This window comes from Podarcis erhardii (assembly GCF_964252035.2).
Source record: "Podarcis erhardii genome assembly, chromosome: 2".
Classification (NCBI taxonomy): domain Eukaryota; kingdom Metazoa; phylum Chordata; class Lepidosauria; order Squamata; family Lacertidae; genus Podarcis; species Podarcis erhardii.
Window position 1 is genome coordinate 62,656,028 of NC_138498.1, and position 25,821 is coordinate 62,681,848.

The following is a 25,821-nucleotide window of genomic DNA, read 5'->3' on the forward strand; positions in this document are numbered from 1 at the left end:
TTTCCTCCAAAGGATAATGTATGCCAGCAAAAGTCTGAACTGCTGTTGAATAGCTGCTCTGTTTTGTCAGCTTGCGCTTATGTAATCAAGATACTGGGAAGGTAGCAGGTTCAGTATACCTGGTGGATCAAAACGTGGAGGCCAGGTAGCCTGAAGACTTGATTCTGGAAACAGGCCAGCTTCGGTTTTAAGCAGGTGCCTCTACAGTCGTGTTGGGATATGGACTGTATCTGAAGGGTCTATAACAAAACAGACTGGTTTCCCATCTGATATTTGCCTAGTGCAGTAGTCCCACTGAGTGTGGCTGTCATTTGTCCTCTGTCTCATGTGTTTTGTAGAAGAGCAAAGCAGGTTTGCTACAAGAAAGTTCCTGACCATTGGTCTTAATTTTTTTTTAAAAAAGGAAGCTATTTACCATCAGATGTCAAGGAGATAAACAACTATGCAACTTTTAGAAGACACCTGAAGGCAACCATGTATAGGGAAGTTCTAAATGTTTGATATCTCACTGTGTTTTTATTTTTTGTTGGAAGCCGCCCAGAGTGACTGAGGCAACCCTGTCAGATGGCGGGGTACAAATAATAAAATTAGTAACAATAACAACCATCACAATAATACCAGCTTACCCAGTAGCATCTGGTGAGATGGAACGGAGCTGTCCTCCCAAAACCTGCATCACTGCAGCTTCCCTGGACACAGATGGGGCAGGCCAGGGTGGCAAGGTTGTGGCTGTACGGATGTACCTGCAGAACCAATCCAGCACTCATGCCAGTGCATCCATGCTGCCCTGCCTAGTCCTGCCCTACCCAGGTAAGCTGCAACATTGCTGGTGTTGGGAGAGCAGTTGCCTCTGCTGAGTGCTGGTCTGGGACCAGAACCTGTGGTGGTCTGTGTCAGAACTCCACTTCTAGAGGAGCCTCTGGTGGCACAGTGAGTTAATGCATCTGGATGTTAACCTGAAGGTTGGTGGTTCATGCCTACCCAGGGATGGCTGTGGGCAGGATGGCACTTAGGGTCCCTTCTGACTCTACAATTCTATGAACTCACAGGCAAAGAAAGAATGCTGCAATGATAATAGCCACCATTCATAATCTGCAGACATACTAGACTCCAAAACATACCCCTGACTGCTTGTTTTATATAAAATAGAGCTGGCATCCTTCAAACCTAAGCTTCCCTTTTTTTGTGCCACCACCAGCTGGCCCACCCACTGCAGCAAAGAGGAGCAAAGCCTATCACCCTCAAGCATCACAAAGAGATCTAACCAGAATGCTACATTATGATGAAATCTGAACTTTGGTTGTGTTTTCCATTAGTATTTGACTGCTTGTCAGCTGCTTGAAACATTTAAAAAAAATAAGAATGGAAAGAAAAGGTGCATAGTGCCATCAAGAAACAAACAAATAATAGCACATACACATATACATTAAGAGGCATAAAGGCAGACAATTAAGAGTTATATTCCAGGATTTTCTCTGCAGCCGTAAGAACAAGGTGACAAAGTGTGCATCATCATCACCACCACCACCACCACAAAAAAAGACACAGATTGCATATGTTGATTTATACATATAGATGTAAATTCAGAAATAATAGATGTAAATTCAGAAATAATGGCCATAATTTAAATAGAAGCTGGTGCTTCTGCTGCTAAATTGAGAAGAGGCCACGGGTCTTTGGGTGGGGCCCTTCTTGCCCATAGAAGTCAGTTGCCCCAAGGCAGAAGAAAGCGGCACATTGCCTCAGAAGCCCTGTGGTCTCTATTTCTGGTGCCATGTAATAAGTTTGGGTTCAACACCTTGACACAAGACTTGGCTTAGTGACTTCATTAATTAGCAAGCCCTATTTTGTGGTTCACCTCAAGGACCAAAATGCCTTGGGCCAGCTCTGCCGCCCCCTCACACCAGGGATCATCTCTAAACTCCTAAATTCCTGGGAAAGGGACTGCCTCTACTACAATCACTACACCAGTGGTATGTCTGTTCAATCCTTCTGTGGCTGGGCTGCCCTTCTTTATCATAGCATGGACTTAGACCAGTGGTGTCCAAACTTTTCAAAGAGGGCGAGATTTGATGAAGTGAAGGGCCGTGAGGGCCAACCAAAGGGCCAACCACAGTTGTTGACCTTTTTTTAGGGTTGAAGTTGTTGAGCACTTCTTATGATTGAAGTTGTCAGAGGTTTTTTTAGGATTTACCCCAGAAAAGGGGCCACAGGGGCCTGATTAAACCAACCGGCTGGCCAGATTAGGCCCCCGAAATGGACTTTGGACATGCCTGTCTTAGACCATGCTGCTCTTCAAGTACAGGACTTTTTCGAGCAAAGGACTGTCCTTTGTAAAGTAGAACACGTGCCCACCCTCCAGGAAGACCTAAGTTGTTTTGTTTGTCTATTTTTCGTCCTTCTCAGTATTCTAGGAGCCACTGGTGATCACATAACCGAGGCTGTGACCCCATTTAGAATGACAAACAGCCATTTAGAAAGCAATGAAATGCAGTTTTTTGCAAACCGTGTCTACATGTTTCCCATTGTCTAGTTTAATTTGCTACAACACCAAAGAGGTGGTGCCCTTTTTCATACTAACACAACAGAACTAAAAAGAAAACCTGCCTCCTCTTCTTCATCTTTTTTTACCATGAATAAATGCCATGAAATATGTAATGGGTACAAGGCAAACTTCAGCTTAATGCAAATGTGAGCTGCCGAGTTGTAATAATAAGGCCTTGAAGTGTGTGCGCTGACTATGAAGATGCTGAAAATTCACCGATGCAGACAAAACGAATGGAATCATTTGTAGTGCACATCTATTAAACCACGATGAGAACATGACTAGCCTAGGATAATATCCTATTATCTTCCTGACCACAATTTTGCTGTACGCAACTCAAGATAGCAAGGCCGAAAAGCAAAATTAAACAAACAAGATAGCAGAAGATGCTTGACATTTCTGAAGAAGACAGTGCAGACGGAAACTGTTGCCTGGTCTTCATCAGGAGCTTTCATACACTTTAGAAAGGGTGTATAACGTATCTTTATTTTCACAGTCTCTATTTAAAATGCATATATATTTAACCCAATGCTTTTCTTGCAACCAAAGACTCACGTTCGCCATGTATGCTGTTACTTATATGTACATCCAAACCCAGTTCTAGTGACATAGAATTATTCATGACTAGTTGCACCATAATGTAGACGGGGAATGTGCACTTTTATTCACCCAAATACACCTCAAATTGAAAGAAATGTAGTACAGATAAACAAGATGTTTGATTTATATTGATGTTTTGTGTTCTAATAAAAATGTTATCTAAACTGGACATGCTCCCCTCACTCACCCACCCACAATTAATGGCAAAACCTATGAAATATGCAATATTAGATTTGAGGTCACTGCTTATAAGGTGGGAGAAGTCAAAAGCAAGAGTCACATTGCTTGAACTGCAAAGGAAAAATGCTCCTAAGAATTCTCTGCATTGCTGTTTATCTTACAATGCTGACTGCATTTGCAGCGCTTGAAGCTTGTGTCCAATAGCAGGCACTCCCATGGCCTTTCTCAGGCATAGGCAAACTCGGCCCTCCAGATGTTTTGGGACTACAACTCCCATCATCCCTGACCACTGGTCCTGTTGGCTAGGGATGATGGGAGTTGTAGTCCCAAAACATCTGGAGGGCCGAGTTTGCCTATGCCTGGCCTTTCTGGTGTGTTGCATACTCTCAAGTAACAAGCCTTACTTCCTTCGTATGGCCAGTTGCACATTCAAATGGCTCCTCTTCTACTGCCAGCATCATGCAGGCAGGAATATGGGTGCATGTTTACAGGAGAAAGAAAAGGTGGCGGAGGGTGCAGAATGAAGTGGCCACCCAGCTATTCCGGAACACAGCATCCTAAGTGGCAGTTCCACTAACACAAGGACTTCTAGCTGTACAACAGATCTTTCCCTCCCACTCCTCTCCACGTGTGCCCCCATGTTGCCCCCAAACCTACTCCAGAGGGTTGGGGAAAACATCAAAACAGATTTGTTGGATATTTTCCAATCAAGTTCAGAAAGGTCTCATCAAAGCAGCCCAACGATATCCATTTGTGAAAACATCACGTCTCCAGTGGCAAAGAGAAAAAGGAATTATTCAAGAGTGAAAGGAAGTAACACTGGGTTTCCTGCCATTCATTCCAAGCTTCTGGCAATGGAAAGTTTAAAGTCTTTGGTAGACTAAATGTTTTGCATGCAGTAGGTTCCATGTTCGATCCCAGCCATCTGTCATTTTCTTTAATTCAAAAAAACAACCAGTAAGCAGCTGGTGACCAGTGAAAGATCCTCTTTATTGCCTCAGTGTCCAAAGAGTTGCTGCCAATCAGGCTGAACAAGACTGAGCTAATCAAATAAGCCTGACCTGGTATAAGGCAGATTCTTCCAAGGTCTCTGGATAACTGCAAACATAGCTCCCCTGATAACCTTGGCTAATAGCCTATGCTATTCCCACCTACCTACAAACTCATGCTGTTCAGAAACTCATCTAGTCTTCACTTCCTTCCCTTCTGACCTTTCCGTTGTGGTGTCTCTCTTCGCCCTGGGAAGATGCATGCAAGCGCAGCGCACATGCAAAGGGCTTTGTTAGGTCACTGGGCACACAGGCCTCAAGCAGTCACAGTCAGAGCACAAGCTCCTTCCTCGATATTAATGACTGGCTGGAAGGCACTGATGGTCATTAACTCACCAACTCACCAACTCACCAGTAGTGCTTAAATAGCACTACTGCTGTACCAGGCATTCCTAGGCAAATTAGCATCTGGGAAAGCAGAGAATTGGCTTTCCTCAAATATCTTTTAGGGATTATTTTGGAGTGTGTTTTTTCCCTATTTTTATAAAAAGGAGCTCGCTTGGTCTCACTCGCCACCTTTGTACAGAAATCCTGTCTGCCACAGCTAGGAAGCTCCCTGTGAGTCAGACTATTGGTTTATATAGCTCAGTATCAGGGGTGCAAACTTGAATAAAACATTTGGGGGGGGGGGATAAGCCCCGCCTCCATAATTGATCACATGATATGGTGCAAGCACACCATTTGAGTGGCAATTCCCATAAACTTTGGGGGGACCTGGCTCCCTCTACTGGACCCCCTTGCTCCTAGGTGTTGGCTCCTATGCTCTGTATTGTCTACGGTCATGAGCTGGCAACACACTTGAGGAAGTGGAGGAGGATCCCGGCGAGGGGCCTAGCCACAACTGGTACATACCAGGACAAGCTGAATATAGGGGAGGGGAGGTTGGGGACTTAGGAGGTACTCACGGGACACTGGACAACATCAAGGGAGCTGCAGGCAGTTCACAGGAGCTAGGGGAAAGAGACACATCACCAGAACCAGAGGTGCCCACGTCTCCAAGGACACAGCAGGCTCTGAGGCACTGGAAGCAGCAAGAAATGCACTCCTTCAGGAGACTGAGGCAGGCAAGGGAACACAGAAACAGGTGGAGATCATGGGACTCTTTAGGTGTGGGAGGAGGTTGTGGTCACTCAGCTAGATTAGGCTCAGGGCAGCTGAGGATCACATGCTTCGTCAAGGGGAGAGGTACAGCTGCTCAGCTGGAGTGAACTCAGGTGCATCAATCAAGTTTGGGAAGGATGAAAGGGAAGCAAGGCCTTTTTTCTGTTGATGGGCCACAGCTTGGCTGCTTTGGGAACTGTGACTTCAGAACTAACCCCAGGTGTTCCAACCCTGGATCTTCTGCAGTGGCGGAACCTGACCTGGCAGATTGACTTGGGACATTGCTCGTTGTATTAGACCAGGAGTGCTATTTTGCCATTTGGGTTGTCTGACTACTCTCTAGTATTACCTGTGGGACTGTGTGCATTCTCAGGACTTACCTCTGGGTATGCCTGGGTTCAGGATATCCACATACTGAGTAGCAGTGGATTTCTAGGGGATCAGACAGGGAGTTTCTCCCAGTGGTACCTGGAAATGCTGGGAGCTGAACCTGGGACCTTCTGCATGCAAGGCAAATGCTCTACCACTGAGCTACAGCCCTTAGGCCAGTCTTTCCTTCTCAGCCAATATGTATGTTCTCATGAAAGGCAGCCCTAAACATCTAAGAACACATACCAGGGAGTCTCCTGACTGGCTGCTAGTATCCCGCATAGGCCCACATGTCACATTTTCACCTGCTACATGTTTGCTGCAGGGAGATTAGGTTAGACTGCAAAGACAGCTGCCAGGAAAGTTGTGAGGCAAATACGATAGTGGCATTGTGACGTTGAGTACCAGGTTCAAACTAGATGTTACACAGAATGTGTTTCAAACACACATTCAACAGATCCCACTAGAGGACAGTTTTGACAGCAACTTACAGTACAGTACTCTTAATTCAGCCAGTTGGAATATGCTTTGTTTGTTTTGAAATTATCTGTCAATGTCTTATCAGTCTTCTATTCCATAAATGAGCGGAATGGCATCTTTTAACCCTGTAGCTTGGGAAGAATTTCCTCCCCTCCCCAGCCCTCCTATCATGCTGTGATTTTGCAGGTTTGTATTGAACAAAAGATTCTTGCATTGCCGGGGGTTGGGCTAGATGACCCTTGTAGTCCCTCAAAACTTTACAGTCCTATGATTCTAGCCAGTGCTTTTTTCTGGGGGGACACAGGGGTATGCATACCCCTAAACATTTTGTGGATCTAAGTTTGGCCTCATTCAGGGGCAGTATTTCAATATGAGTAGGAAAATGAGAGTACCTCTAAACATATTTTTTTTAAAGCACTGATTCTAACCATTACAATCATTTCTTTCAAATCTAGTTTTGATCTCAGTCACAGCAAGAATGATTTCCCACAAATAATAACTGGAGGGTACAAGCCCGGCTCTAGATTTTGGGATGGGGCTAGGGGCTGGGCAGGTTGCCCTTGATGGATGCTGCCCCACCCCTGCCCCCAGCACCTGTTCCAGCACCCACTGCCATTTGGGCCATCCAGCAGTGACTCTGCTGCAGCTGCAAGCCTCCCCTCCCCTCTTGTGCTCATAAGTGAGTGAGATGACTAGGCAGTAGAGCTGCTATTGGGCAAGAACAAGCCCACTTACATGCAGTGAATGCCCACAGCTGCAGGGTAACCAAAGGGCACAGAGCACTGGGACTGTCCAGACAAAGTGTCACCCCGATGGGACATGCTAGGGCACATGAGCCCTGGAAAATGCCCCTGTGTACTGGGCACTGACACCAGGCACAAATACAGATGACCTTACACTTTCCCATTCTCATCTCAACAAAACTTAACTGTCTGAGGCCAGTAACAGAAACACATTTCCAGCAAACACATTTTTCAGTCAAGTCATGGCTCCCAAATTACCCATTTACCTTGTGAACCTCCCTGAGGCCTGCAGCTATAGGGCGGTATACAAATTTATTAAATAATAATAATTTCCAATGTTTAGATATCAGCATCTGATCAGGACAGTTTGGGCATTTAAGCCATTTCCTCCCAATATGAACATCTCACGGTGAGAGGCTAGAACATAATTGTAAAACTAAAGTTGGTTAGAATGTCCTACTGCACTAACTTCTTCTCTCCTGCATTAATAACAACCACACAACACAAATACTGCAAGAGACTCAGATGTGCTTCTAAGAGGCTATTGTAATTATTACACAGCATTTGAGCTCAATGGGACTTACTTCTGAGTAAGCATATTAGAGATTTTGCTGACAGAACCAGACACCAAGCCCAAGGTATAAGGTTTAAAAACCTAAGACCAATTCAAAAAAGCAGGATGATGCAGAACTAAGAGCAAGAGCCTTCAGAACAACCAATATGCAAATCCTCACTGCTGAAATAAAATGACCAGGACCAAACTCACTAATTAAAAAGTCTGAAATTCATATAGATTTTTGCCTAGCTTTACATTACAAACCATCTGCAAGAAGTTGAATCGATTTCAATGGAATCACTTTTAAGCAAATGGCTTTCAGAGCTACAACCTTAATCAGCTTTACTTTTGTCTCTCAATACTGCCATAGGTAAGGTCCAAATCCAACACACATTTTAAAGATGGCCGATTTGATTGGGAATTGTCAAACTATCTCTGAATTATTCCAATTCACATTTAGCATTCTCCCTCGGCCAATAAAGCAAGATGAGCGCCGCAACCCCAGAGTCATCCGTGACTAGACCTAACGGTCAGGGGTCCCTTTACCTTTACCTTTAGGGATTCAATTATGTATCCATTCATTTATTTGAAATACTGCTACTGGTTTCTTACTGGTGGAAGCAGGTAAGATGATAATGTTGTGGTTTTGAATTAATTCACAAGGACTGCCATTTCTCATGCAATCAGAGAACCTGAAGGGACCTCCCACAGCCATGTATTCCAATTGCCTACCGATGCAGGAAATAGTCTTATGTGATCATCCAGCTGCTGCTTTAAAATGTATGGCATGGAGAGGGGTTATCATGGAGAATCCTGATGTTGGACAAGAGGAAGAGCTTTGTGATTTTTTTCATCCCATTATTATGAAACAGGCCAGTTTCAAAACTGCATTAGAAATGGGACAAGGTGACCTTTCGCAAATACTCCCTAACTGCAAAGACAAAGCCTAAAAATATTGCTACAAAGCAAGAGAAAGGTAAATCCAGGTGTCTGACACTGCAAATCTATTATGGTATTTCAATTCATCCTTGCGTGAATCTAAAATCCCATAGAGCTTAAAACTTCCTAAGGGAAATTGGGAAATTGCCACAAGGGAGGACAGCAGAGAAGAATTTGCTAGCTCCACACACCCCTCTGTCCACATTTCCATCACCCTCCATGAGCTGGAAGGGGACTCTCAACAGCAAGGAACCTCTTGTATCCATGGAGGCTCCTCACCCATTCTGGTACCCTGGAAAGTCAGGTTCTAAAATGCATAAGGAGCCTCTGCGGATACAAGAGGCTCCCCAGCACAGTTAGCCACCTTCCAGCTCACAGAAGGCGATGGAAACCAGGGTGGCAGAGGAGCTAACATGCTTGTCCCTGCTGCTCCATCTCACACAGTAACGTCTCTCTTCCCATAACACCTGAAGATGGCTACAGCTGCCACAGAAGCTTTAAGGGAAGCACGTACATAAAGTATTAGCAGGAAGGAAGTCTACTGAATAGTTAAGTCCTCAATGTGCAATGGTTGGGAATGGAGAGCTCTGGGAAATTTCAGGCAGGCTTTGCAGTGGCAGATTTTATTAGCCACACCCTCTCACTTCCCTCCTTGTGGATTTGGCGGGATCTTATAGTGACTGCAAACAGCTTTGGAGAGGAGCATGCAAATAACCAGGTGGTTATTCTCACAACCTGAGACAAATAGTGAGTCCTATCTGAGGAACAAGTTCAGCAAGCAGGCAGCCAACTAGCTTTTAACTGACATTACTAAGAAGAAACTAAACATATTTTCAAGTAATTGTGGTTTGGGCTCTGGCATTCTTTCACCATTAGAGGAGCACTATGGGAAGTGATTTTCCATGGTTTCATCCCCCTGCACTCTTGTAACGTTTAAAGCAGTAATATGGCGTCCTGAGCAAGAATAAAATGATCCCTCCACTCCCAAAAAAATATTTCTTATTTTCACAATAATTCCTTTTGGCACTTGATTACACGTACCTGTATAAAGATAAGTGGTTGTTATTATTATTATTAGCACCTCTTTGACTCAGCGCCCAGTGCAGGAGAACCAGCTGGCCCAAGCCTAGGCACATAGCATCTGTGGCAGCCAAGTTACTTTGGTACCTGAGACGTATAAAGGACCCATTTTCAGGTGTCTTGTGGGGCTGTATGCAGCCTGTAAACCATGGGTTAGACACCCTTAGTCAAAATCTATCCTAGATCTTCTGCTTGGAGTTATAGGATTGGAATTGCCCAAAAAAGATGTCAGATTGTTTTTGTATGCCACTACAGCAGCAAGACTTTTATTGGCTAAAAATTGGAAATCACAAGAAATACCAACAGTAGAAGAATGGAAGGTGAAGATGTTAGACTTTTTGGAGCTAGCCAACCTGACTGGAAGAATCCGCGATCAGAAAGAAGAGGAGTACCAAGAAGAGTGGAAGAAATTTAAATATTATTTAGCTAAATATTGTAACATACGATAAGTAGAAATTATTTGAAAGTACCAAATGGGCCTAGGACTAGAGTAAGAATTAATTGTAAAACACTATGGATTTGGATAATTATGAAAAGAGAAAACTAAAGGCATTAATTTGATTAGAAAGAGGATATTGGAAAGCTGTTAAAAAGTGTTTCAATGAAATTCAGTAAGGAAGGATTTGAGGAAGTCAGTTAATAATGAAATTTAAATTTCGCTTTAAAGTATTAGGTATTTATGTGTTAGTTTTTGTTGTTTTCTTTTTTAGTATTGTAATGTTGTTTTTTCTCTTTATTTGTGTGTCCTATTTGTTATAAATTTGGAAAATTAATAAAAAAAAATTGGGGGGGGGGAATCTATCCTAGATCAAGGATCAAAGACTGAATATGGATGCAACAATTTCAACCCTTTAATATATATTATTAAGGAGACATAAAAACTATGCTATCATTTCATGCATAAGGAAAGAGAAAGTTCTTTTCAAGTTGCATACAATCAGTGGGATTCAAGTAAGTTTTGCATGAAACGAGGCACACTTGTGCAATGGAACGTCCTCCTCCCGTGCCCCCTGCCCTGGAGAGTTGGGGAACAGGTTATGGTGTACACAGGGCGAGAAGAGGATGAAAAAGTCTTGTTGCATGAGAGACTTTGTTCCGCACACAAATACCTCACTTAGCACTATTTTGAATTCCACTCAATCATCCGTACCATATATCTATATTACATATTAATCAGTACTGCATCTCTTTTTTATTTTATGAATTACATCTATGTAATTTTAAAAGTGCATACCTGTACATCAGGAGCGCTCAACCTGTGACCCCAAATGTTGTTGAACTACAACTCCCATCAGTTCCAGCTAATGGGATGAGGGAAGGCACAGGTGAGCCACCCAGGCATGTATAGAATGCCGTGTCTGGCTGCATGTGCTCCATAACTGTGGGTCTTTACAAGTTGGTGGCATCAACTTTGCTATGGAATCTATGTCTGAGGAGCCAGAAAATCACTTGCCATTTCCAGACCATCATCTGAATAACAAAAAGTATCTCAAGTGCATTCTAAGATATAGAAAGAAAAGCATACCTTTCTCTTTTGCCGCCACCACCGCCCCCCGGCTTTTGCGCTGAAAACACCACTGATTAGGTGTTCTTATACTACTGGTTCATAATTCCATCATGAAGGAGGTTAAATGGGTAGGAGGATAAACTTGTCCAATAGACCTTGTCTTACTGGAGAGCCCAAGTCAATTAGGGTGACCTCCACCTAGCAATGCCAAGAGTTTTCCGCCATGGGATGCAGGAATGGTGCAGGAGTTGAAATGGTATCAAACGTTTTATCTGCTAAATGCCTTGTGGCCTAAGCTGCTAATAAGAGTACAGGAACACCCATCCACAACACCCACAAAAGTTGACAACCACATCTCCACCCCATGTCTCTTTCTTTTTAATCAGATTCTGAACAGAATTCAGACAGCACAGGAAGGTCATGATCTAGGCTTAAATCCATTTATCATATAAGTAGTACCAGCTGTACATTAGGAAGCCTCTTTTCTCTCTCAAACAATATAAACAAGATGATACTGGATGTAATTAGAAGTTCATTCCCCAAAGTTAAACTAAGCAAACTTTGCTCTGCGTAACAACTGAGTTTTAAAAAATATAGCTTAAGACACACAGTTTGGCCTTGCCACATTGGCTAAGGAATGGAAAACTGGAATTTACTTCTGACTATATATGTACAAATAAACAGCTCCTCAAATACAAAGAATCACCATATAAGGTGCAGAAGCATAGGAAGTCCATAAAACCAGTTCCTTCTGGATTTCCCATGACTGAGTAGACAGATAGGAGAACTGTCATAAGGAAGACACCTTCCAAAAGAATAAAGACCTGACCCCAACCTCTGAACAAATTTCATTTCCAAATACAAAAAAACCCCAATCAATTTACCACAGAGCCTGTCTTTCAGCCTTATTATCTTGTCTTTTAAACACACACACTTCCATGGCCGCTGCTAAATTGAAAATGGCAGAGAATATTGCAAATATGGAAAATGTGCAGATGACAGCATCAGGTCACTGTTTTAGATGTGCTGAGAAGCTTCAGGAGGGCTATCTAGAGTTTCCTGTTGATAATTAGTGATTTGTCACAGCAGTTACGTGTCAGTTCAGAGTGAACTGGCTCCTCCGCTACCTATAAAGTGAGCTTTCTGCTTCATCACACCCTAGTTCATGTCAGGGAACATTTCCTTTATTTGATTTCACAATTAATATAACAACTGAGGTGTGATTTATTTTTATTTTTTTTTTGGAAGGCAGAAGATCCACACCTTCCACATAAGAAAGAAAGCCATTCATCCTCTTAGCTACATAAACAACAAAGCATCTTACCAGCCCATCACAATTGCTTATCGCCACAGAAGCATTAGGCAAGTCGGTGACATCCCCAACATAGAAGCAATTCCCATGGAGAGGTTCAACGTAAGTGAGGTTGGAATCCTCCTGCCATTCAACAGTTGCCCCAGGAGCCACCAGCCTAGAGTTTGGTCTCAGTCTAAAGTGAAATTCTCTTCCAAAAACAGTGACATTGTAAAAAATTGGCTCGCTTGCAGCTTTGTGCAGAGAAGCCCCTGTGTCCCTTCGAAAGCGCCTCTTTGCTGCTCCCGATACGACATTGGAGAGGAACCTGCCCTCCGAGTCTGTGCTAGTTGGGATGACAAGACTGTATTCTTCTAGATCTCCCAGAAGGTAATCTAGGGAGAGAGAAAGAGAGAGCATGTGTAAATAATGAGTAATAATTAATGCCACGCTGAGTTTCCCCTCCTTGAGATCACTGCGCTGCATCCCACCATTGCCTGAAGCGGGCATCCCTTCCCTTTCTTAATGTGTCAGGCACCATCAATGTTCATTCAACTACGGGGTTAACACAGAGCAGAGGGAATTTCAGAGAACAGGGCAGGCACCCGGCATCATCTCTCCAGCTGTTTTAGCAACAGAGCCCATCTTGCTGACATCCCCATTCAGAGATGGTCAGGCATCAAGGATGCTCCCACCCTCCACTTGGGGAAGACACGTCTCCCAAAAAGAGATCAGCACAGTCTCTCTCGAGCAATTCCGTTTTTCAGCTAGGGCTGCCAAGAGAGAGAGATGCCCTGAGTGAGGCTTTCCAAAGGCAGAAAGTTTACTGTCACATCAACTGTAAAACTTTGACATGCTTAATTTCCTCCCCAATCCCGATGTGGCTGACAACTGAACGAAGCTTAAAAGCTTGTGGTTCGCAGTCACAATGGAAAAGGGTTTTTTTAATTATTATTATTATTATTATTATTATTATTATTATTATTAAAAATCCATGTCAACCGCTTGACCCAGTTCCCCCTCTCCTACTTTAATTTAAACAACAGCAGGGAAGAAAACTTAAGGCTCTGCCAGGTGTTTTATTCCGCACATGGAATTCCAAGAATTGACACGCTCAGCTCGGATCTTGCCACATGCGCCCGACTGTAAACAGAGTTCATTCGAGGTTCCCACTTCAGCGGGAAACTCTCCCCGTCCCGCGCCCCTCTCTCAAGAGATCTAGCGCGATCCAACAAGCGATTTCTTCCCCCCACCCCACCCCGTTCTCCCTCGTTCGCCCCCCGATCCCACCCCGCGCCCCACGGACAGCACTCCAAAAGTAGCCAGCCCCACGTGGCGGCGCGAAGCACCCCCTCCGAGCCCTTCGGTCCGCGTGGCGCAGAGAAGTCTGGCTGGCGGAAAGGGGGGGAAAGTGCTTCGCCGGCGAAGTTGAGCGAGAGCGAGAGAGCACCCCAGCCGGGAAGACCCGGACCAGGAGGTGGCGGCGGCGGCGGCGGCTCTCTCCGGGGCTGGGCCCCCGCAGCACTTACCTCCCTGCCCGGGACTCTGCGGGGCCCCCGGGGCCAGAAGGAGCGCCCACGAGCAGCAGCAGCAGCAGGCGGTGGCGGCGAGGAGCGCGGCGATCCCGCCCGGAGGACCCATCGCAGGCGTCGCGCAGCCTGGGGAGGCTGCCGAAAGTGCCCTGCAGGGGGCTCCGGCCACATTGGAGGGCAGCCGGCGCCGCCCTCTTGCCCGCGGCGGGGAACCCTCAGCCCCGCCGGCGCTCGCCCTGGCGCATCCGCCCTCCTCCTGCTCCTCTCCAGCGCTCGCTGAGCGGCCGCTCTCCCCGCCGAAGGCAGCAGAGACACCAGCAGGCGGCTGGCTGGGAAGCGCGCGGCGTGCGGGAGGGAAGTCCGCCTGATTGACAGAGGCGCTGCTGCTGCCGCCTTCGCCGCTTCTGCTGCACAGCCCAGCCTCGCCTGGCCTGGCTCCGGGGAGGCGGTGGTGGCGACGTCGGCGTCGGGCGCAGCAGCTCTGCCCTTTGCTTGGAGCCTCGTGGCTCCCGGCGCCCGCTGGGACCAAAGTCTGCAGCCGCTTCCCGTTACGGGACACTTTTCTCCGCCACGGCTTAGAGGCGGTTCCTGCGGGATCCTGACCATTCCCCACCCCCGCCCAAGCCAACAAAACCCTGGCTCTGCTGCTCGGAGGAGAGAACGCACAGGAGGGAATGCACCAAAAGAAAGGGAGAGAGAAACACACCTCGGAATCTATGAAGTTGTTCGGGAGCGGCTGCTGCTGAAAGGAGGCTCCTGATCTAGCAATCTCCCCCCCCCCCCCGCTTTCCTGGGATCTATAGTCTGTTTGAAACGGGTGCGCCTGATTTCCCCCAAACTCAGAGATGTGTTTGCTCTCATGATCACCCCCACAGAATAAAACTTTGGCAATCTTGTGGTGTTGGGGCTTCTTCCTCCCCACTCACTGCCCAAGAACCCCTCTTATGTTCTGTGGATCGTGGTGATTACCTCAAGTTATTAGATTCCCCTGGACTTTGCATCTGACTGCACGTTGCACCAAACATTCTGGGACCCCTAAGATCTTGGTTTTGGGGATCCCAGCCTACAGCAGGGAAAACCCTACCACCTCCTGAAGGTTTATCAGCCCACCCCCTATATTTCAAAACTTAATAGTGTTTCCTTGTTCTGCATGGAGAATCCCGCCTGCCCTCTCCTAGTTTCACACACAACCAAACTTTCAACAGTGATCTTTCCTACACTTTAGTTAGAGGAGTAAGTCCTGCAGAATTCAGTGGGGCAGTTCTCAGTAAACACATCATAGGATTGGAAAAATAAAGAGCTGGAGGCAAACGGGGAGAGAGGGAGCGGGCACAGATCTTATAAGGTGGGTTCAACTTAATTCACTCTTCCTCATTTCACAGTCTTCTACCGATCAAATTTGCATTTAAAAACAAATGGAATCACACCCAGATCATTGCTGTGGCACTGAATTAATTACTTTAGTCTGCAGCAGGGATCCTGCAGAATCTCAATACTGTTCATTTGTAGCCTAAGATTTTTCTTCACGTTGAAATGCCTGCATTAACTATAGTGGTACATGCTTAATTCTCTTCCCCATTGCTATACATTCTTTGAGTGTGATCCAACCAAAGTAAAATACTTTTGAGCCCCACTGGTTTTAAATAACATGCTTAAATTATTGTCACTGAAGCCCAGGGGACTTCAAACAGCCTAGCACCCTAAGCACATTAACTTGGAAGGAAGTCTCTGAGTTTTATGGGACTTCTTCCTGGAATAATTTCATTTAGGTTACTTAACTTATGTGGGTTCATAGCCCTTCATTTAGCAACAACCAGTTGCCTTTGGTTTAGTATAAGGTTACCGGATTTTTTTCAATGAATCTGGGGACACTTTTCAACTTCAATGGATTTTGTATAGGGACTGATTTGTAAATCTGGGGACTGTCCCCAGGAAACGGGGACGTCTGGTAACCTTAGTAGTGATTCTTTCTAAACTTGGGTTTTATAAGACACCTGGAATGGGTTTTCCCCAGAAGAGGCAGTAGTTTCTTCTCTTGCCCTCTTCTCTGCCTGCTCCAGTTTTAGTCCCCTCCCCCACACTCTTGGTTTAGACTCCAAGCAAAATTGTGTCCATGCATCATTGTTCTGAGCTCTCTCTTAACACACATCTACATAAAGTTTGGCAGAATATTGTCAGAGAAACAGGATTTTTATTCCTTAAAAATACCTTGAAAACTCAACCATTTGATAGAAATTGCCCAAGTCCAACTTAATAATACTTAAGATATTAACAGTGCTTTAATGTACAGTATTCACAGGGCTGCATGTGCATTATCTAGTTATAATGTTAGGAATCTGATATGAGAAATTGTAGTAGAAGTTGCTCCCAGTACCAGTCACCACATGGAAGCAGCTTAAGGTCCAAATAGTTGACTGTTGCAGAAGCTAAGGCTCAGTAAAGCATTTCCAAACGTAGATATATACAGCTCTTAGGCTTTTGTAGATACAGATACATACAAGTAGAAAGTATCTCTGTTGTTCCAAATAAACTCCAGCAATTCAAGATGTAACACTGGACAAATTACACCAAGAGACTAACTAAATCACAGACTAACCAACTGAGCTGACATACATTAATCATAGATATAGTCGGTGCATTGGGTCATTACCAACTGACCTTACACCTGCGATTACCTCATCCATGTAGGAATATGGTTGTTTGTACCTATAGGGAAAATGGGCACATGGGTGGAAATTTACTGCAGCCTGACCTTTTGGTAGGGCAGGCTGTGTTAGGCATGATCAGCGCGTGAACACCTCATGCTAGGCCTGTGATTGGTTTACACAGCCTACCCTGATAGTGGTGTGATTTCCTTGTATGGTAATGTATTTAACTGCTGAGTTTATACAATGTTATAAGTTTTGACTGTTCAATAATAAAATGCTAGGCCGCAGCAGCTTGAGCAGTTCAGTTCTGTTCAGCTCTGTTCAGCTCAGTTGTTGCTGGCTAGGCCTTTTGAATCCATTCTGGTGTAAGACTAATTTTCTTATGACGAGCAGGCCCTCGTCACATCCATTGGGTGATTTATGCTCATGTAGGAAATTAACCCTTATGTTTAGTTACTCCAACATAGCCAGCCATTTGCCTACATCAGCAGCCCCAGCTAGAGCTTCAAACCAAGTCCAAGGGCAGTCCCACATACAGCACATTGCAGTAATCCAGGATGGGATCAAAGGTTGAACCTTCCCTCCCTGTACATTGTGGTCCTGATTCACAAGAGACCACCAGACCACCCCAAGTTTACTATTATAAGAGTAGCCAAGAAGTTAGTTAGTTTGACTTTCAGAGGTTGGATAAAGTCTCAGAAACCTGTGCTTTTTGGCACCACAAAATCAGCTCTAAGGCTGCTAATTCAAAGTGTTCAGAAATGATGTATCAAATCACCCAAAAGCACTGTACTTTTTTTTTTTTTTACAATGGGTGCTTTGTATTCATGTTTCTTTCTAAGCCTTCTGAGTACCCTGCAAAGCCACAAAGGCTAGATGCTTTAAAAATAATAATTATAAGATTCTGTCAATCATACTCCCAGCCTCTTAGAAACCCCTGAAATTCTGAATCTCACCAATTAAACGACAGATGCTGCCAGCTCTGCTCTGGTGCTCTGTCCATGCAAGATAACTATATTACTCTCAATTTAGCTGGTAAATTTCTGCTTCTGCCCTTCTGGCCTGTCACTTACAATCCCTCAATCACTTTTCCTATAGTCAATACCCCTAATTTGTGAAGAGTTTCTCTTGCAGTGGTCTGTCTCCTATCTGAAACGGATACATTCCCGAGTTACAGGATGAGCTACATCCTTGTAACTTTTCATCTTCTGTAGCATTTGGCTCACTTGCCTGGACCCAGTTTAATGGCCCATAGCAAATGCTTGATCTTAATTGTCCCTCTATGTTTCATCTCCCATCATCGTTCATAAAATATCTTTGTTACCTTATCTTTCATCAGCCATCTGTATTTAATGATGGGTATAATTGTTTTTTGATGACTGGTACAACTCCCTACACCACTCAGTACCTCATGTGCTGCTGATTTACTGCCTTGGTATTAATATTCCAGCCCTGTGATGTATCTCAGGATGTTTTAGAAATATCTGCTTCCCTTGTATAAATATTTGGATTAATTTAGCTAATTATCAGTGGAGCATTTGATTATCCTCCTAGGAAATGTTGCTATTTGCTGCTGCTGCCTTCTTGATTATATCTTTATTTAGTCAATGAGAGACAGATAACAAGACAAAGGGTTTTTTTTGGGGGGGGGTTACAAAAAAATATATTCAGTGAAGATTTTACATAGAAAGAATTCCTTGGTCCATCTCAGGAACAGTGCCTTATATTAAGTCAAACCATTGGTCCATCTAGTTCAGTACAGTCTACACTGACTGACAACAGCTCGCCAGGGTTTCAGACAAGGTGATGCCAGGCTTGGTCCTGCTAGCAACCCTAATTTTGGATGAGAAAAGGGAACGGCAGTAGAGCTAGAATTCTAAGACTTCTGTTTTACATAGCAAGACCCCAATTCACACTGCCAGCTGGAGGGCACAGGCACCACTGTAGTCACTTCCTAGGCAACCAGGTCCAATGACACACTACTGAAAGGGTCCTAGCCACTGGGGACGGGATCTAGCTTAGTGGTAGAGCATCTGCTTTGCATGCGGAAGGTCCCAGGTTCAATCCCCAGCATCTCCATGTAGGTCTGGGAATGTTCCTTGCCTGAAAACCTGGTGGGTCCGTCACCAGTCAGTGTAGACAATGCTGAGCTGGATGGACCAATGGTCTGAAATGGAACAAGGCATCTTCCTATGTCCTGATGATGACTTGCTGAAGGGCCAGCCAACCACTCACTGCAAGCCGCTTTGTGTGTGGGAACTAATGCTGCCAATGCTAGTCTTTCTCAATCCTGGTATTTTGATCACAGCACAGCAGCTACGAGGTGCACCAGACTCAGCAGCATCAAGCTGTGGTTCCAGCCTCCCAGCCCAGCTCTGCAGACTCAACTTCAGTTGCACAATGGTTACACTGCCTGACTCCTATTGTTCCTAGGACTCTCGCAGGACCATAAACAGTTCCTGCTTCTCCAGCTACAGTGGCTGCCTTCTTCCCGTTAGTGGGGCCCACACATTGCTGTGGCCTATGGATGAAGGGTCAGAATCTCTTTGGTGGTTTTTTTAAAGTCTTGGCTATTCTCCCGTACTTTAATGCTTGAATCTTGTGTCTTGTCCTTGCCCCCACCCCACTTGCTTTCATGCTTGTGTGTGTGTTATACAGAATATTTGTGCTGACGAGCTATAGTTCAGCTCTAGGAAAATGTCTGATAAAGCAAAAAGAAAGAAAGAAAAGCAGGGGATCTTCTCATTGAATAGGTTTGCCTTGGGTTCCATGGCAGGAGAAAGACAATAATACTGTATAAATAAAATAACTGACCTCACCAAGCCAACCATTTCTTAAATAATAAGCACTCTCCTAAAAGTGACATCTGCATTAGCTTTCCTCTTATTTCTTTTAAAGTTTTGGGCCATTTCCTCATTACTTGCATTTTCTGCCTGGAGACCCAGGTACAATTGTGTGGTTTTGGTTTGGCTTTGTTTGGAAGACAGCATCTGGGGAGGGGGAGCTTGACAAGAAAGGAGCTTGACAAAATGTGGCTTTTGGCACCTTCAGAAAGCAGCCATTTACCGGTATATGACAGCAGCAGGGGCCGACTCCAAAATAAGTCCTTAAAAATTAGGCTATGGTGCCCCAGAGCACATAACAAAGGCTGAGTGGGTTTTTTGTTTTGTCATGAAGGGGGACATTATTTCTGTGGTCCTTTGGGCTGCTTCATAATGCAATGCTTCTAGTAGCACCAGAACAATGGCCACCACATTCACACATGGCCATTCTCACACCTAGCTGTCCAGCACAGCTGTTGAATCAAAGTGCTACGAAACAGCCTCTTCTGTCTAGTCAGACCTGGAATTTGTCCTTACTGTGCTGCTGGCTTTCTGCCTTTCTGTTGTCTTGTAGGGTATCAATGAGGTCAGAATGTTATATTTTTGGGAGAGTGGTCACTTCCTGACCCCAAAATGGCTCCAGAATTGTTAGTAGGAGCATGGCAGGAGAGTAGGGTCATCATGTTATTAGTTTAAATATGTTATTATTTAATAGGCATTTGAATTCTTGCTTTCTTTAAATGAGGATCATCATTTTATTTGCTTCCTCTATTTTTGTCCTGCCCTTCCTTCAAGAAGTTCAGGGTGGGCTACATGGTTGCCCCTCCCAGTTTATCCTCACAACAAGCCTGTGAGGTAGATTACATTCATACCACCCATTTAAGACACATTATTTTAAAGCACATATAAGGCATTTGACTTCTACCAAAGAATCTCAGGAACTGTAATTTACTCCACATGGACCTTAACTCCAAGTGCTCTTAACAAACTACAGTTCCAATGATTCTTTGGCAGAAGCCAGGTGATTTAAATGTATGATGCAAAACTGATGGTTGAGGGAGAGTGTGAATGTCCCAAGGTTACCCAGTGAGCTTCATGGGTTCCTCCTGGCCCTGTACTCTTCATAAGCCACTGCAGCATCCCAAAAGAGAAACATCATTCCTGCTCAGCTTCTCCATGCTGTGCTGCTATGCAATGCACAGGAGGGGCGCATATGCAGCCAAAACCAGACCCAATAATGGGGAGTGGATGGATTTGGACCTAAGAGGTTGCCTTATTTTGGGTCAGACCATTAGTCCATCTAGCACAGAAATACCTGTTTTGACAGGCAACTGCTCTCCAGGTGTTTTGAGGGCTAACCTAGTTCTTAAAAACCACAAATATTTCCAGTCCTATGATTGTAATATGGTGTGTTTATTCTCTAGTGTATTCTTGTGCTAGGATATCTTTGTAATCTCATCTGAATTGTAATCTGTAGAAGAGCAGGATATAGATAACAAATAACAATGAGCTATCTAATCATGTTAGGGACGCGGGTGGCGCTGTGGGTAAAACCTCAGCCCCTAGGACTTGCCGATCGCATGGTCGGCGGTTCGAATCCCCGCGGCGGGGTGCGCTCCCGTCGTTCGGTCCCAGCGCCTGCCAACCTAGCAGTTCGAAAGCACCCCCGGGTGCAAGTAGATAAATAGGGACCGCTTACCAGCGGGAAGGTAAACAGCGTTCCATGTGCTGCACTGGCTCGCCAGATGCAGCTTGTCACGCTGGCCACGTGACCCGGAAGTGTCTATGGACAGCGCTGGCTCCCGGCCTATAGAGTGAGATGAGCGCACAACCCTAGGGTCTGGCAAGACTGGTCCGTACGGGCAGGGGTGCCTTTACCTTTTTATCTAATCATGTTGGCTGTAGATGCCCGGGCTTGAACTTGGTACCTTTTGTATGGAAAGCATGCATTCTGCCACTGAGCCATGAATGACCTCTCCTCAGGGCAGGAGAGATTAATGGAGGAGATAAAAAATGGTGTTGTCTCAAACTGCTAGGTTGTGCAACCATAGTGCCCCTGTGTTACTGAAATCACTGTGACTTTGGATTTTCATGGGAGCAGGTAAACGCTCAGCAAATATTGTCCATAGCCACTAAAATCCGACCATCATTTTACATCTTCAGATAATGGTTGCTATAGAGTTTCCCGTTTTATTGTGTGTGTTTTTACGTTTTAAGCTCTTGTTGCTGTATCAATTGTCACAAAACAATGTGCAAGCCTTCAAGCTCTCCAGAACGCTCTACCAGGTGAAGGCAGTAAACAAAGTGGGGAGGAGGGGGAAGAAATCCACCTTGGCAAATAGGTACTGGCAAATAGGTATCCTCCACAAATTTGGCTACTATTTAAAGCCCCTTTAAAGCTATCTAAGCCAGTGACTTGCACCCCATTTTCTAGTAGTTGAATTCCATTAGTGAATTATGTGCTTTGTGAATAAGTTACTTCCTTTCATCTGTTCCGAATCTGCAATATCAGAATAACCCTGTCTTAGAATAACAGAATGGTAGAGTTGGAAGGCACTCTGAAGATCATCAGTCTAACCCACTGCAATGCAGGAATCTCAGCTAGGTCATACATGACAGATGGTCATCCAACCTCTGCTTAACCTCTCATGGGAGTCTGTTCCACTATTCAACAGCTCTTACTGCCAGAAAGTTCTTTCTGATGTTCAGTTGGAATCTCCTTTATTGTAACTAGAATCCATTGGTTCGGCTCCTAACTTCCAGAGCAGGAGAAAACAAGCTTGCTCCATCTTCCATGGAGATATTTGAAGATGGCTATCAGATCTCCTCTCAGTTTCCTCTTTATCAGGCTAAACATACCCAACTCCCTCAACCTTTCCTTATAAATCTTGGTTTCTAGACCCTTGATCTTGGTTGCCCTTCACTGTACATTTTCCAACTTGTCAATATCCTTTTTAAATTGTGGCGCCCAGAACTGGACATAGTACTCCAGGTGTGGTCTGACCAAAGCAGAATAGAGTGCAATTGCTATATATTTGTCTTTTTCCGGAGAAGGGCATGATAAAAGGTGATGCATGGATTGATGGCTGTGGTCAATGGATAGGGCAGTCAGATTGGGCACTCTGTTAGGCACAAGTTGATGAAGATGGAAAATTAAGGAAACAAATTGGGGATGCATAACAAAGAAGCAATTTGCACCTGGAAACTCAACATCCTGGTGCAAGCACATTCTTGTTGAAGAATGCAAATTCATGCAGAAGGTAGTTTGGTGCCCGCAGGGAGGGAAGGGAAATTGCTGGATGTTTCTAATTACCTTTACTCATTTCCACAATGCAATAAAACCACTTGCATGCAGATATTTAACTTCTAGCAATTCAGATGTTGACTCTAAGCATAACCTTAATAAGCAGGGACAGAGTTCATTTTGTGACCAGGGAGACAGCAGCCTCCTCCTTTGGCTGTTTAGCCCTGGATGCTAATTAGTGTGCCATGAGGCCTGAGGATCCTTAACTTTACACCATGATAAACAGGAAGAAGAGTTACTGCTGGACTCAGTATGCTTGAATTTCTGCCAGTCTGAAATACATCTTAGGGAATCAGCTTCAAGGTCACAATTAGACTAGATGGACAGAATAATTGCAGTGCCCACATTTGCAAAAAAAAACTGTTGCCCTGTTACTGGCTCCAAGACAAACTTAGGAGCACCAACCCCCATTTCCAGCATGCAGCTGGGGGTCTGTTTTGGAGCCACTGAACCAAATCACAGCTCACCAGGCCTTCAGTAAATTTCCTATTTCCACTGCCTGCCTGAGACTGCAAATACAGGCAAGTGCAGTACTTCAGCTGCCAGGCTGTATTCAGCACAATGAGATGAAAGTTGTGCTGGGAACTGTAGGCAGCCTCTACAGGACTGCAAAGGTGATAGTGAAGGGTTCTTGCTTCTGTTCCTCTCTGCTTCTCCTTGTTGTCCTTGCTTGTACATCAAGTCCTTGCCAATCACAGGAGCATTTCAACAGCAATAGCAGTAAGCATTGGGGGGGGGGGGATGGAAACATGGGGCAGCAGGGAGACAATGAACTTTCTGTTTGCTTTTTTGGGGCATAAATTTTTGGAATAATAATAATAATAATAATAATAATAATAATAATAATTTATTATTTATACCCCGCCCATCTGGCTGGGCCTCCCCAGCCACTCTGGGCGGCTTCCATAGAAAGCAAAAATACAGTAAAATATCACATGTTAAAAACTTCCCTGAACAGGGCTGCCTTAAGATGTCTTCTGAATGTCAGGTAGTTGTTTATCTCTTTGACATCTGATGGGAGGGCGTTCCACAGGGCGGGCGCCACTACCGAGAAGGCCCTCTGCCTGGTTCCCTGTAGCTTTGCTTCTCGCAATGAGGGAACCGCCAGAAGGCCCTCGGCGCTGGACCTCAGCGTCCAGGCAGAATGATGGGGGTGGAGACGCTCCTTCAGGTATACTGGACCGAGGCCATTTATTGATGGTAGTTTATTGTGTTTTCATTTAGTGGAATGTTTTCATGCACCTTTCTCGTACAAATGGGGACTTAAGGCAGCCAACAAGAAGTCACTGGGACAAAATTAAAACAAAGGAAAAGCATCAAGAAACACAAACAACAACAACAAGGCACAAATGTTCAAATAAACAAACTGACAATTCTAGCAGCCTGCCAATCCAAAACAGGTTTTTTCTTTCTTTCTAAAACTTGATAAAACAAAACTTCAGGTACTCAAAACTCTGGGAGAAAGGATGGCCTTTGCCTAGTGCCTTTGAGCCTACAAGAAAATGAAGAAGGTGTCGGGAGGGTCTCTTGCAGGAGGTTCCACAAATGGGGCGGAACCATAGAAAAGGACCTCTTTCACACCCAGGGAAGTATCTCTAATGATGCTCTCAGCAGTCAGGCACATCCATAGAGAAACAGGCATACCTTCAGGTACCCCTGTGTCACAGCATTTAGTGCTGTAGGGGTTCAGGTTCAGAATGGCTCACTAAACTAATGAAGTGGTACTGATCATCTTTTCGTTTCCACACTGGAGCATCATGCCATTTTTGAACTAATGTGAAAAGGTGAATTCCTCTCCTCATAATAGTGGCAGTGGTAACTCTGGAGTGTCCAACTGTCAGAGGAAAAACAAAATGTCCCGTGCACTTTCCTCCATCAAACAGATACTCATTCTTTGAGAACAAAAGTCGCTTTTTGAAGTTATAATCCATCTCTGTTCAGGAGAGCAGTTTGTGCATTTCATCTTCCAAATCAGAAAAATCATTACACAGCAACCCCTGAAAGGCCTTTTTTTTTAGCTTCCAGCTCTGGTTAGAAAAGATGTTTTGATTGTGTGGACAGAGAAGTCAGTCATCAAAATTAGATAAGCTTTTTAAAAAAACAAATAAACAAATGAAACTCCAAAGTCTTTATTTCTTGTTTTTGTTCTATATGGAAATGATATTCTAAAGTGGTTGAATTAATTTAATAGGGAGTTTCCAGATGGGCTGCATCCAGTCCTGTTTTCTGCCATGGTCTCAAGCTGTCTGGAAATCCTGCTATTGAAAGGTCTGTTGCAGGAAGAGAGAGTGCAGCCACTACCTTGTGCCTTCTGCTGGTCCCTTTCCTGAGATAGGGATGGAGGAGCAACACAGTTGAGACCAACACCACCTAAAGAGTACCGGTACATAGCTGAACAGAGATTTGCATGCAGGTATGTCTGATTTAGGGGCCAAACTAAATGAGATGGCATTCACACAATTAGCACTTGTGCTTTTCCAAAGCAAATTGAAGACATGGGGGGTCCCCCCCCCAAAACTGATATGCTGGAAAGTGCAGGGGGCTTTACCATGGCTCCGATCTAGATCATCCACCCTTACCTACCCGCTGTTTGCAGTTGAAAAAGCTCCAATTCATGCAACGTCCATCACTTTATGCAGTATGCTACTACACTGACTCCTTTTCCTAACTTTCATCTTGTATTATCATGTTGTAAAGAAAAAGTTATATATTTGGTGACAGATCTAGGATAATAGGCTTGTTTACATCCGCTAATTCTGTAAGCATGCTCAAATATAAAATTGTGCATTTCACCCAATGCCAAGATGGGGACAAAATGACTAGGCAGAAAACAACAGGCAATCTATATTCAAGCTGAGACCGCTTCACAACCCAATTCCTGCATGCATTTACTTATTTCATAAGGCTGGGGGGGGGGGACTTTCATGGGATGGGGGTTTCACTGTGTGCCATTATCTCTGGCCATGTTTTATCGCTGATTCATGTTTTCAGATATACTGCAGTTGCGTAGTCAGGCCTTATCATCATTTCAAGAATCAAGAGAGAGAGGAACAGAGGGAGAAGATTTATAGAGCA

The 25,821-nt window shown here is 44.6% G+C and overlaps 1 protein-coding gene and 1 long non-coding RNA gene across 3 annotated transcripts in view; both read right to left on the reverse strand.

Annotated features, from left to right (window-relative positions):
* The window catches only part of ADAMTS2 (ADAM metallopeptidase with thrombospondin type 1 motif 2), a 204,743-nt gene extending 190,631 nt beyond the window's left edge, over nt 1-14,112 (reverse strand). The window contains exons 1-2 of one of the 2 annotated variants that reach the window (XM_081851374.1): nt 13,970-14,112; nt 12,474-12,835 (exon numbers count right to left, since the gene is read on the reverse strand). In XM_081851374.1, coding sequence (XP_081707500.1) covers nt 12,474-12,835; nt 13,970-14,081 — 474 coding nt within the window. In that variant the 5' untranslated portion in view covers nt 14,082-14,112. Of the gene's footprint in view, nt 1-12,473; nt 12,836-12,931; nt 12,966-13,969 lie in introns of those variants that run through there. The other variant, XM_081851375.1, reaches the window with a different exon arrangement.
* A 10,800-nt stretch (nt 14,113-24,912) lies between these two features.
* Nucleotides 24,913-25,821, reverse strand: part of LOC309336063 — a 105,585-nt gene continuing 104,676 nt past the window's right edge. Inside the window, exon 4 of the long non-coding RNA XR_014153875.1 lies at nt 24,913-25,072. This is a non-coding gene — a long non-coding RNA (uncharacterized lncRNA). The remainder of the gene's footprint in view (nt 25,073-25,821) is intronic.